The sequence below is a fragment of the Charadrius vociferus genome, unplaced genomic scaffold (genome assembly GCF_000708025.1).
Source record: "Charadrius vociferus isolate BGI_N301 unplaced genomic scaffold, ASM70802v2 scaffold1778, whole genome shotgun sequence".
NCBI lineage: Eukaryota > Metazoa > Chordata > Aves > Charadriiformes > Charadriidae > Charadrius > Charadrius vociferus.
In genome coordinates, this window is record NW_009649501.1 from 18325 (window position 1) to 31838 (window position 13514).

Here is a 13514-nt window from a genome sequence, read left to right on the forward strand (position 1 = left end):
CCCCATCCCTGGAGGTGGTCAAGGCCAGGTTGGACGGGGCTTGGGGCAACCTGGGCTGGGGGGAGGTGGCCCTGCCCAGGGCAGGGGGTGGCACTGGATTGTCTTTAAGGTCCCTTCCAACCCAAACCATTCTGTGATTCTCACCATCTAGTGCACGGTTGAGCTCAGACAAGCAGACACACAGCATGTCCTGCAGCCACCACCAGCCCCCTGAGTGACCTCCCCAGACTGGAGAGGAGACACCCCACCCCAAAGAGAGAAGTGGGGGAAGGAGCCCCGTCGTTTCAGGGTACGCTGGAGCCCTCCGAGAGCTCAATTCTGCCCAAGAGGGCCCTGGTTAAGGCGAGAGGCTTAATTCACAACTGGCACAGTTCTATGCAGATCACTCGTCATTTAGCAAACGATAACTCAGCCCCGTTCCTCTCCAAACCCCACCCAGCTCCACCCGGGGCCCCTCTCTCACCCTGCAGGAATTCACACACCCCCACGGCCCGCAGCCAGCTGGAATACAGAATTTTTTTTTTTTTTTTTTTTTTTTATTATTAACGTGGAATGTTATGCTGGTCCTGGCGGCTGTCTTGCCAAGATCAGTCCCATGTCCCAGCTCAGCCGGGCTGCCAGCCACCTTCCGACAGAGACACATAAAACCAGCCAGACAACTTTTTGCCTTTTTTTTTTTTCTTTTTTTTTTTTCTCCTCTCTCTCAAAAGAGAATAATTTGCCTCAAAACCTGCCAGAGGGAAACGCAGTGCAATGCAGTACATGGTCCGAAGGTTTTGAGCTCACAGTCCAAGAGTCCCTCTGGTTTCTTGTGCCTTCTTTTATAAAAAAAAAAACCCCAAAAACAAAAACAGAGGCGAGGAAAACATAAAAGCAAACAGAGACTGAGCCTGCCCTAGCTTAAAAAAAGACAGTAATTTTCATGCACGTTTTAAAAAGGGAAAGGGCAGGGTCTCGGGGTAACGAGAGCAGAGAAAGAAGGCAGCCAGGCCTACGGGGGAAACTGCTGCACGTTCCTGATTTCACTTCAAAAAAGAAGGTGCTGGAAGAAGGACGCAGACACCCATGCACACGCCTGTGCGCGCTCACCCCCCCGCTGCACGCGCAGGGCGTCTCATTATGCATCAGAGAAGGAGAAATTATCTTCCTCCTGGGGTTTGCGGATCCAGCTGCCGTAGCCCATCTCTTCCAGCGCGCTGAAGAAGCACTGCTTGGCTTCTTGGTATGCCGTGGCTGCTTCCTTCGCATCCGAGTACACCGAGAGGTTCTGCAGGTCTTTGCGGTCGTTCTTGGCACATAACTGCTGGAAGAGGGCGAACATTTTCCTCTTGGACACACGAGACACCTCCAGCTTGGGTCTGAGAAGGGAGACAAAGGCAGCAATGAAGGACACGACACTCAGAAGAGCAAAGAGGAGAAGGGGGCACAGGGAAAAAGGCACAACGGGATGCCTGTGAGATCTCTCGGCTCAGCAGGGCTCTGTTGTAGGGCCCGGGCAATATTGTGTTTTGCTTCGAGAGCGCTCGCTCACATCAGTTTGAAATCCCTCTCTCCAACCCTCCCCACACGTAAGGTGCAGAGTGTACTCGCGACTTCAGAGCTGCCCCCCTTTCCCCCAAAAAGAAAAGCAGAGTCAGGAGAAGCTCTTCTTACCCATCTACTTTCCCTTTTGTGCCATCCAAGACTTCAACTTCGCTTTCATCAGCAAGACACCAATTCACCGAAGACTCCTTCGTCTTGCCTGTCTGCCTTGCGGAGTCGTATACGCTGACTCGCCCAACCTGCGCGAGAAGCAAGAGGGTTTCTGAACACCGGTCCTGCTGCGCCAGCCCACTGGTAAGGGGAGCCTTTTCCCTCTTCCATCCCCTGCAGGCGGGGGTTCAGCTCATCCCAAACTCCCGAGAGCAGCAAGCACTAGGTTCTTACTAAGCCGAAGGCTACAGGGGTGACCTCGGTCTCCTTTTTCCCAGATCAAGTCATTGCCAGGAAGCCCCACACGCTGTGGGACGACACAAAGCGCGCAGGTTTCCTGACCCTGGCTGTAAAGCTTCTGCCAGGACACCTTCCCCTGCGGAGCGAGGCCCGAAACCCAAGGGAGGAGGTGGAATCGGGGGATGAAAAGGCAAAGGGGTGCCAGGCCCGCAGTACCTCGGGATGGTTGATGTGATACGGAGCCCGGAGCCTTTCCTGCAGCACGCTCCCGTCTCTTGCCAGGCGGCAGCAGATGGCACGTGTTAAATGACCCTGACTGTACAAGTAACCTGTGAAGACAGACGCGAAGGCGTTAGGAAACAGGAAGGACACGGGTGATGGACAGACCAAACCCCCAAAAGCACAGCGCTTCTCACAAGCTCCAGAAAGCTCACGGCCATGCGGATCAGCAACAGCTACGCATACACGAGATGTGTAAGATGGAGGTTTATAGAGTGCAACATTTCTCACTGAAGACACAAACGGGCGATTTTTGTCTCACCTTCCTGTATCACACGCGCCTTCTGAAAATCGCAAACCTTGGAGAAAAACCCACTCCACCCACAGCATAAAATCCACAAACTCCCTTTTCACTCCCAAACAGCACAGCTCTGCCAAGAGCGACGGTTCAGTCTGTTACTCCCACAGCCTCCACAAAGAAGCTTTCCCGTCACTTGGGGAAGGGAGGTTACTCGTCGCTGTAGGAGCGGGGCAGCACATCCGTACCGAGCGTAACAGAGCTGAGATAAACCGGTTCTATGAAGTGTGACAGCAGCGCCCCTTGCAAGCCGAGTATATTCCAGCGTAAGATTTTGTCGCTGCAGGACATGGTTCGCAGCCGCTCCCCGTGCTGGATCCCATCCCACGTAGGCACAATGTCACTCGACTCCACAGGAATGGTACCTTCCCCTGCACAAGAGAAGAAGAAAAGCTTTTCTGTAAAGAGTCAGATATTCAATAAAACAAAACCCCGTCAGCAACTGCACGAGAAACTATCTTCTATGCACACGCATGGAGTGACCTCTGGAGTCGGTCTGTCTCTGGGTTTGGGGAACATTTTAGTATCACATGAAAAAGGGAACTCAGTACTGATTACAGATGAGTTATTTTCCACTTTGCTGAAGCAGAATGAAACAGCGCTTGAAAGGGAGGTCAGAGACATAGAAGCTTCGTGGCAAAGCTGTACTCTTGCTAGCGGAGCAGTCCAACAGGCAGACCGGGGAAGGAGAAGGGACTCCTTCTAATGCCCCCATCCCTTTTATCCACCCCCTTTGGCTCCTGAATGCTTCAAATCCCACAGAGAGAGGGTAAGGAAACCCTGGAGCTCCAGAAAGGCTGAGAGGAGAGGACTGGAGCCACCCGCTGCGTGCAGGGAGCGAACGCACTCACCGTTCTCCACCTTGGTCCGCAGCTTGCCTTGTTTGGGGTTCTCAAAGAGTGGCTGATGCTGGGCTTGCCCCACCACGCTCGCCTGATCGCTGCAGGATTTATCAAAGAGCGCCCCGTCTCCACAAGGTGCTGTGCTAGAAAACAAACACCCCCCAGGTTAGCGCTGACTCTCAGCAAACAGCCAGGGCCACGGCCGCGACAGCGCTGCCGACGCCGGTCTCTCCCTGCACCACCCCGCACGAACCTGACGTAGAGGTGAAAGGTAACGCTGCTCTTTATTTTGAGTCTCTTCCCTCCCGCTGGTTCAAAAATGCTCTCTTCTGCAGAGGAAGGATTGGACGGGTCATACTTCATCAACTCACTATAGAGAAACCTGGAAATAACAACATCATGTCAAAAGGCTGTTTTGCTCCTCAGACAAGGAACATTTCAACCCAGCAGGGACAGGCGGGGTCGTCGCACCAAGTCACCAGCTCCCGGTTCTGCCACACGGGAGAGCAAAGACCAGGAGCTGCGGCTGAGAAAACCTGGAAGCCAACAAATAGTGTTCGACGCTACAGAAAAGGCATGAAATAAAGCGAATTTCCTACCACGCACAGGACACGCAATAGAAAAATCAGCGTTCTGTCGGGTGAGCGGAGGGAAGCACCGGCAGGAGAGAGAAAGGAGCCTGGCTGGCTGCTGCTTGCATGCACCTGATCCCAGTGTGAAGAAGACTTCAAGGTTGCTCACCCAGCACCTTTAGTCAGCACCGAGTTTGCATTAAGAGTAAGCAGCCCCGCAGGCACCCGAACACAAGTGGTATTATTAGCACAACCTCACGATCTGTTTACAATGACTGCGTCTTTTACGCTTCTGTCCGGGGACAGGGAAAACCTTGAGGTGTCCAACATAGCGTCAAGGGCTAAAGAAAAACTGCAGCTTCACTCCTCGAGCAGAGCCGGTGCGGGCATTTATTTTGCAAGGAGAGGTGGAGCTCGCTGTTCTCATCTCTGACAGGCTCTGCCGTGCCAGAGCAGCCGCGACTGTGAAGATTAACAGCTGAGACAGACATTAAGCAAGAGCGCAATCCTCTGACTTTACAGCTCGCCGGGGGCCTGCCCTCAACACCTTCCAGTGCTGAGAAACGCAGAGTAGAGTGGCAGCAGGCAAAGGCTTGAAGAAAGCAGCTACTTTGCTGTTCATAATGGAAGCGCAGACATTAACGAGGGTAGTCCAACTTCATCTCGCTTTAGTTTTTCTTTTTTAAAAAAAAAAAAAACAGAAGTGCCACACTGAGTGTTTATAAAGAGAACAATTGCGCAGTTTAGTTGGGAAAACCCTTGCCGACCCATGAAAAAGGATTTCTGACTTATCAACGCAAACACATTCGATATGTTTTCCTGAAGCCTTCTGCACCCAGATCCAGAAAGGCCATGGCGGGGGGGACGGACCTGGCCCCGCAGATTCCCCAGCACCTCGGCTCGGAGCTGTGCTCAGACAGCGCGTTGCGTGCCGGCCAAGCAGCCTCTGCAGGATGCTTTATTTTAAGTACATCAGATGCAGCCCTTGGGCTCTTGGCAAGTTTCCAGTTCGGTACTAATTTGGGCACCATTCAGGCATGGCCCTTTCTTATCAGAAATCACTTCCCTCTATTTAACAACACACGGGTAAACAGTAGTGTTAAGAGGATCACAGCCTCTCTCAACACAGCGAGGAACCGTCAGAGCTACATCCCTTTAGGATGGGTCAGCACCTCTTGGCAAGCCCCTCTCCTTCGGGTTTCCCCTTGTCTCACCTCACAAAGCCTCTTCGAGAAATGATTTCTGCGTGACAGTCGTTCACTGTCTCCCCCTTCAAGCTCAGCTCTTCTCCTTTCACGCAACGATTACCTGAAATAAATAAAAAGGCAAGTGTCAAAGTCAACACACCGCTTCACAGGCAGAGGGAGGGTTTCACCTTGCTTCAAGTTTTACTACTTTGGGCTCCTGAGCAGCAGCAGCACCCTGACTATTAAATAATTATCCTGATCCAAGCAGTTAGGAGGATAAAGGGACAAAGAGCACACGCTACTGTAGGGACAGCAAAGACTTAAATTGCCACAGGTTTAGGGGCAGTGTCCCTTCCTGAGCACTTTTCAGCCCACCGCTCTGGGTGGAAGCGTGGCAGGAAGGCAGCTAAGGCGCACGTAGCTGAGAGGAGCTGGGGGATCTTGTGCCGAACGACGCGAGGAATCCATGCTCTGATGCACAGGCTAGCGCGCAGCAATGCAAGCAAAGATTAAGAGCAATATAGCTGCAGGCACATTCGCTTTGTTCCCTCTCTCTAACCAAATCACTTGTGACACCACGCGAACCCTGGGAACGTTTCTTGCCCTCCGAAGAAGCCTACAGCAAGAGCCATTCCCTAGTCGTAGCCGACAGGGAATCTAGCAGGGAAGGGAGAGCTCAGCCTGTGCTGGAAGAAGCTGTTCATACCCGTTCCGATGCTGACCACCACTCCCAGGCCCTTGTTTCCTTTCCGCATGATGATGGCAGCCAGGATCTTCCGCCCGAGCAGACTGTGCTGGATGCGAGCAGTGAGGGTGTTGAAGCGCTGGTGGCTCAGCATAGCCATCTGATCGGGTAGGGTACTGCCGCTCACGGGGAGCTGCAACGGGGACACAAGACCAGGATTGCTAAGAGATCATGAGCAGGTCACAAGGCGGCTCAAGAAGCAGCTAACCCGAAGCACAGTTATCCGAGCAGAAGGCAGGAACATAGAAAACACGAGCTACAGGCGGCACAAGTTGGGGTTGGACAGCATCGCGTCAAGGGGTGGGTGAAGTTCTTTCAGGTATTTCTGGGGAAAAAAACCTGTCCGACGTTTTGAGTTCTGCTTTGAGCACATCATTAAGAGCCAGCAGCAAGCTCTCCTCCTGGCAGCAAGCAGAACGAGCTGAGGAATGGCCTCCCGAGATTGCCAGGGGAAACCCCCCTCGCAAAGGAACAAACCCCATCCTGCCTGTTCCCAGAGACTCAGCCAAGGAAATCTGTTGCTGGCTTTGGAGGAGGAATTCCTTCCCTGGCTGCCTGCGAGGAGACGGCACAGTCACTCCCATGGCAGACGGGCACTTGCCTCCTCTAGCACTGCTGACTGACAAATCCTCCCTGATGGCTTTTCTATTTAGAGCCACAGCTGCCGCGCTCAGCTGTGCAGCCTGGAATGCAGCTTTTAAGAGATCACAAAACTCTTAAGTGTGATTTAAAGCAGCGCAGGTTTGGGACAGCCATCCTGACACAACCAGAGCTTTGCTCTTATCTGATGCATGGGTTTTTCGAGCTGACACACAATTTTTAACGCAGCATGAAGGAATTTGGAAGGACAAAAAAATAGAAAAGTCACAGAATTAAAAATGAGCGTGTTCCTGCTCCACCACAGGAACACATTTCAGTGGCTTGTGGAAGAATCTGATGATAATTTAGCCCTACAGCAGATGCCAGCAGGAGGGAAGAGTACATCTGCGCCCTGAGGAAACATCTAACCCACTTCAAGAAAATGTCAGCTTATTTACACCTTCAGAGGACAAAGATCTCACAGTTGATCCTGAAGGCGTTTTTCTGCTGGACTGAAAGGCACAGGACAGGCAGGGCTAGAAAAGCAGCGCCAGCTTTGGAGGAAGAGGATTTACCTCAGTGATGTTCATCCCTTCCATGCGCTCCATCTTCTCTGTTTCCCCAATCAGGACTCTGAGCGCTGCATCCGCTGCCTCCTGCTTGCCCTGCTTCTTATTGTGTGCAGTTACAGCTGGGAACCAGCGGCCTCCAACCTTCGCCTGATAGACAAACCTATAAAGACGGCAGCGCACCTCTGAGAAACCAAGAAACCTATGGATTTCAGTCTGGTTCCTAAATTCTGTCAGTGGAGAGAGGAGTGGAGGTAGCTTAATTGTCCTCTGGACATAAGGTCTGGCAGAGGCAGTGGCTCAGCCCGTTGTCATCTTGAACTGCAACAGGAATTTTGCATCCTCTGCCCTTTCTCCAGGACAACAGCAGCAGTGCAAAATTTCCTGCTGGACAGATCACAGAATCATAAAATCATCTAGGTTGGAAGGGACCTTGAAGATCATCGAGTCCAACCGTTGACCCAACACTGCCAAGTCCACTACTAAACCATGTCCCTCGACACCGCGTCTGCCCGTGTTTTAAACACCTCCAGGGACAGCGCTCCAGTAGACGCAGCTACTTACTTGGGGTCGTGGGGAGGTCCTGACTGGTCAATGAGTTTGAACTCTGCAGCAAAGCCATTGGAGCGGGCGTATTCCAGCAGGCCGCTGACGGGATTGACATTAAGGTATTTGATGAGCTCCCCGACACCCTTCGTTTTCGCCACCTGGGATTCATCTGGAGCAGCGATCCACGATCCGCAGCTCTGCATGGACTGGTCACCATGGGGCTTCACAACAGACTAGAGCAGAGTTAGACAGGAGAAGGCTGTTAAATCCTGAGCAGCTGGTCTTACCACAGGCCAAGAGCGCTCAGCAAACCTCTGCCAGAGCCAGCACCGGACCTCGTGGGGTGAAATCCAGTGGAACATGAAATAACAGCAGGGGGGGGAACCCAACCCAAACCACTCGGGTCTTATAAAGAAGCTCTTTGTACCTGTTCAGGCAAGACATGGGGTACAGACTCTCCAGAAAGAATCTTCACAGCAACTTCTGCTGCCATTTGCTTTGCTCCCTTCTTGCTGTTTCCTACCACAGCAGGGAAAATTTGGTCACCCATTTTCACACAGTAGCTGAACCTGACAGGACATTATAGCATATGAAAAATGTTAAGCATAGGTGTCTGGATCTATTTATTATCCCTTTCTCCCAGTTCAAGTGAAATCCTTCTGGGTTATCTCTAATTTAAATCTACCACGATGGCCCTAAATACTCCCCAGTAGACCACTACCAGGCAAGGTACAGGACTGGAACCTGTTCCTGGTCTGGTACAAGAAACAGCATCCTTTCTCTGAGAAATGAGGTTGATTTTGGTCTCCTTCTGGAGGCAGATGTCTTGGAGAAGCTATGCCCAGACTCCTTGCATAAGAGGAACACTCAGCTAGGTCAGTGCCAAGTCCAGGAACATGGGTAGCGTGCTGAAGAGGAAGGATATTAAAGAAAGGGTTTCTATCCTCCCCAAAGCTCTGCTCCCCAATATGCCGTACCTAGGATCATGAGGTGGACCTTCCTGAGACAGCAGCTGGAATTCAATCGTGTTCCCTGATTTTTGCCCGTACTCCATTAATACGCTGATAGGGTGCTTCCCTGGAAGCAAGCTGAGATGAGCTGGAGCAGACGATGGCTCTGGCTCCGGATGCAAAGGCTACAGAGAGAAGAGGGAGGAAACCAGTTTCAGACTAAACACCGTCTGATCACCCTCACAAGTAACAAAACCAAGACTCACCAATTCTGGTTCGGAGTTGTCGGAGGGAAACGGCTCTTCATATTTAATTCCACCATGTCTTCCATTCTCCGCTTCACTCATCAGGACCTTCATAGCGTTAGCTGCTGCCTCCTGTTTAGCGAGTTTTTTGCTCCCTGCTTCTGCTGGCGGGAATCGGCGCCCATTAATCACTGCCTGGAACTTAAATCTTTGGAAGAGAAAACCAAAGAGGTAAATCGGGAGGTAAAGGTGCGATCTTCTCAGAGCAAGCAGGTAAGACTGCTCTTGGAGTTCAAGTGAGGAGGAACACCTAGCTTCTGGCAGGGAGAGCAAACTCAGGCTGCCATGTGCAGAAGATAAAAATACCAAGGGTGCCCCGACAGCTCTGCATCCGGGCCTCAGTTCATCGTGTTTCCAGAACTGTTCACGACAGAGGGGCAGCTCCAGATTTTGCTCTGAAGGAACAGGCTGAATTGCGTTATTCCACAAGCGCCAGAGACGTGTAATGAGAGCTGTTGGGTTATGTCTCCTGCACAGGGATGAAGAAAGCTTAAAAGCAGCCTGCGCTGTTCCATCTGCACCTGGTCATTCAGGGTTACTCGTCCCTCTGGCATGTTCCCTGGCTATCTGCTGCACTCACACCATCTCAGAGAGGTGCTGCCTCACATAAACCTCTTGCCTTCAATGCTTCTGTCTCTCTCTCCTCCCTGTGAACTCTAACAAAACACATCTTCTCTTCTGACCTTCCGCCCTACACAGAGGAAACCTGCTTCCGACGAGAACGGGTCAAACCAGATCTGGAGAGAGGTTATGGGGCTGAATCCATTCAGATCCCTCCTTACCAAAAATAAAAAAAAAGCCTGGGACTCCATCTTTCAAAATCAGGCCAATTTTCCTGTCTAGCGGATCTATTGACGTATTCCAGTGTGAAACAGATAGTGCTTTTCACCGTCTCGCCAGTGCTCAGGAACAGCCATGATTTAGCAAAGGGAAGCAGGACTCCAGAGACTGACTACGCAAACCCTGGTGTCATGCTACGTGCTCCGCTCACACAGGCTGCTCTGCCCGGCTACACCGCAGAAACGTCTCGAGTGGGTTCACCTGGTCTAACCCAAGACATCTGCACTCAAGCACTTTGTTCTGTGCTCCCTTTAGAACACTTTCAGGGTGAGAGCATCTTCAGAGGTAGCTTAGAAATACCGGTTTCCCCATATACAACTGAAAGCCGAGTGATTACATCAGACAGCACCTGGCTGAAGAGACGAATCCCACCTCCGCTGCTCAGAATGAGGTGCAGGGGGCCTAAAATTGGGCTACGTGGCGTCAAACTGAAAGCCGAGTGATTACATCAGGCAGCACCTGGCTGAAGAGACAAATCCCACCTTCGCTGCTCAGAATGAGGTGTAGGGGGCCTAAAATTGGGCTACGTGGCGTTAAATTTTAGCCTTGTGTTGTTGTGCTTTTTTTTTTTTAAAGATACTGCAACGAATCAACTAAGCTAATCCTTCTGAAATGAAGTAAATGTGAACGAGCGGGCACTTCAGAAGTCTGAAGTTGAAGTCAGTTGAAGTCAGAAGTTGAAGTCAGATCATTTTAAGCAAAATGACAGCTCAGGAAAGGTAGGAAATTTTCTTACCGTGGCTCGTGAGAGGGTCCGCTCTGCTCCAGCATGGCAAACTCACAGTGCTGGTACGTGTACTGGGAATATTCGGTAAGGCCACTCACGGGGTTCTTCTCCTGACAAGCCATCAGTTTCTCTACAGGCGTACAAGGGAAAGCGGTTTCAAACTGGGCAGCGTAACTGGGGGAAGACTGGGAATTCATGATGGATTCTGACTCATCGGGCTGCTTGTTGATAGTGTTTAGATTATCTGGGATATCATCCGTGGCCCACTTGCCATTTTCAGAGTTATCATAATTACTCAAACTGGCAAATTCAGGCTTAGTGTCCTCAGGTGGGGCTGCTTCCGTGTCACTGGCATCGCTCTGATCCGCTTGCCCCAAAGGCTGCTGCCCGTTTTCTATACTTTCTTCTTCTTCCGACGTCGTCACTGCTGGTGAAGCTATGGTCATCTCCTGGGGACATGGAGGAACAGAGGAAGGTGGAAAACCTGACTCAGGTGTGGGATCCGTCACCTGCGTTACCGCGCTGGCCTTCAGCCGCATCTGCATCCGCTCACGCTTCCTGTCTGTCAGGGACCACCGTGGGGGGCTTGTGTTCTGCTTGTGGACATCTCCCAGCTTTTCCAGAGCGCTAAGAAAGGCATTAACGTCCTTGGCCCTCGAAAACCCGATGTTTTTGGCAAGGTTGAGCGCCGTTGTTTCTGCTACGCTGAACAAGTAGTTGCAGATTTTGTCCTTCGTCTCAGCCATCATGGGTTCGGCGTCTCCCGAGTCAACTGCACTCCTCTCTCCTCCTCCGCTCTCACAAGCTGGATCTGTGCGACCACAGCTGTAGTCAGTTGGGCTTCTTTCTCTCCCTGCGCTTGGGCTGGCAATCCTCCACAGCGGCGGCGTCTCTCCACCTTTGTGCAACTTGCCTTCTTTGAAGAGTTTATACAAGACACGGTTGACCTCTTTTTTTTGAGTTTTAAGTTTACGTACAAGATCATGGACTGTACAAGTCTTCCCCTCCCCCAGTTGCCTGAAAATAGTCAGAATTTCTTGTTCACAGTCTTGTCCAGCAAGAGATAGTCTCTGGAAATTCAGCCTGACGGCATCAGAATCTCTCTCCAAGTTCTCTTGACGACAGTACCGAGGAGGGCAATAACGTGGTGAAGTTTCTACCCACGGACACTTGCTGGAGAACCTACGCCATCCTGCTCTGCTGCAGCTGGGTTGCCATCTCTCTGCAGGAGCTGGTGCCGCAGCTCGCACGTCTCTGATATGTGACGCGTCGTACGATCCCTGTCCCTGAAGCAAACAGACTTCAGTGTCCTGCTCTGTTAGGAACTGCTGGTGTAAAAAGGTTTCCTGATTAGTTTCTCGTGGGGTATTAGGGCGGTTAAAAAAACCTTGATTAGAGTTGGGGTGGTTACGTCTTGAGCGGGTAAGATACGAGCCTCTGCCGCGACCAGTGCCTCTGTTCATAGCGCACTGCTGGGACACACGTGGGAATTGGGCCGCTTGCGCGGCAGAAGAAGGGGACCTGCAATTCACTCCGCACTCGGCTGTCCTGAACAGGCGTCTCCTAGGAGGAAAAAAAAACAACCACCACAATTCAGAACATATTTACACAACTGTAGGATTCCAGAAACGCAGTTTAAACAGCTTCCCTGCTACTGAGGCATTTCAAGCATCTTCACCTCGTCAAGCTTTCCGAGTCTAAATTATTCATGTAAACACAAATAGCAAACTCTGTGTCTGCCCAGCACAGAACCCAGCAGGCAGGAGTCGCAGGTGAAGTTAACAACGAGAAACAGCTTTAATAAGAGCGACCCTCGGCTCCCGTTGGACTGAATTTCAAGCTAGCTGCACAGGAGCAGTTTGTCTTTTCGTGATGCCATCTGTCGAAGGCTCAACCCTGCGCTTCCAAAACACAAGCGAGTTGCATTCCTCTGCCCTGAGGGAGAGGAGAATCTCAGACCTGCTTTGCAGTCGGAAAAATGGGGGCATTAGGAGGTGAAGCAGCACAAGGAGGTGAAGCAGCTCACACAGTCAAACAGGACAGAGCTGCAACAGTTCTCAGACTCACGGCCAAAAAAAGTCTGAAACCCCAAATGTCCTTTGCTTCCTGGACATTAAGCGACCCGTAGAGGTAACGCAGCACGCCACTGGGGAAGTAAAGCAGTAACACGCAGAGAAATTGGATAGGTATGCAGATGGCAACAGTATGAAAAGTTATTTTGGACGGTAGCCCAAATATTCACTCATATCACAGACAGTTGTGCTACCCCCCTCAGGTACACGACATAAATCTAAGCTTTTAATATGCTTTTTAAAAATAAGTAACCCAGTCCAGGCTATATTTTGGTTCTTTGACAACAGCAGGATGGGAAACTGAGTGGATAAAAACATGCAACTGATACCTGCTGCTACGTCCCCGTCCTACCTTCCTCCCGGTGACCTCTTTAAGGCACCGATCTTCATAAAGATAGTTTTTTCCGGTGTAAGCCGTATCTTCGTAAAGCTCCCTATCTTCATCAAACACGCCTCAAGGCCAACTTAAATTTCCCTTTCATTAAACAAGTGCATTACCAGTCTCCATCTGCACCCAGCTGCCACCACCGTGACTTATTTTACCAAACTCGATAAACCCGGGCTCCTCGTGTGGTGCTGGGGAGGCTCAGGGCAGCGAGGGGGGGGGGTCTCACCGCCCCCTACTCTGTGAACTCGTTTTAAAAGCGATCCCTGAGCCAAAGGCAGGAAGAGTGGTATTTTAAAAAACGCTCTTACCTCGGTCTCATCCATACGCTAAATTCCCTTATTTGGTGAGAAAATAAATGGAATATAGAAACCCCGACCCGCACAACATCTGCCGGGGTGGGGAGGCGCCGCCGGGCGGGCTGCGGGCAACCGGTCACCCCGGCAAGATGGCTGCGAGCTCCCTTTCGGTTTCGGTTCCCGTTCCCGCAACGGCCGCCCCGCCCCGCCCGGGGAGCTCGCAGGGAAAGGACGGGAGGTTGGATTTCGGCCTTCCCCAATGGTGCTCGGTTCTGAGAGCGCTCAAAGCCCCGAGCTTCCTTCCCAGCGGCCGCCACAGCTGGACCGGGACAGCAAACCCCAGAGGGAAGCTCCTTCCCCCGGTACCGGCGATGATGCCACGCC

The 13514-nt window shown here is 51.6% G+C and overlaps 1 protein-coding gene across 1 annotated transcript; it reads right to left on the reverse strand.

Annotated features, from left to right (window-relative positions):
* Positions 1-1117: 1117 nt before the first annotated feature.
* On the reverse strand, positions 1118-11837 carry ADAR (adenosine deaminase, RNA-specific). The gene is made up of 14 exons (XM_009890007.1): positions 10384-11837; positions 8769-8955; positions 8530-8687; positions 7980-8121; positions 7568-7785; positions 7010-7166; positions 5817-5988; positions 5138-5231; positions 3605-3733; positions 3361-3494; positions 2698-2880; positions 2149-2261; positions 1654-1781; positions 1118-1358 (listed from the first exon to the last, which is right to left on the reverse strand). The coding sequence occupies exons 1-14, from the start codon at positions 11835-11837 to the stop codon at positions 1118-1120; spliced, it is 3510 nt and encodes a 1169-aa protein (XP_009888309.1).
* Positions 11838-13514: the final 1677 nt, after the last annotated feature.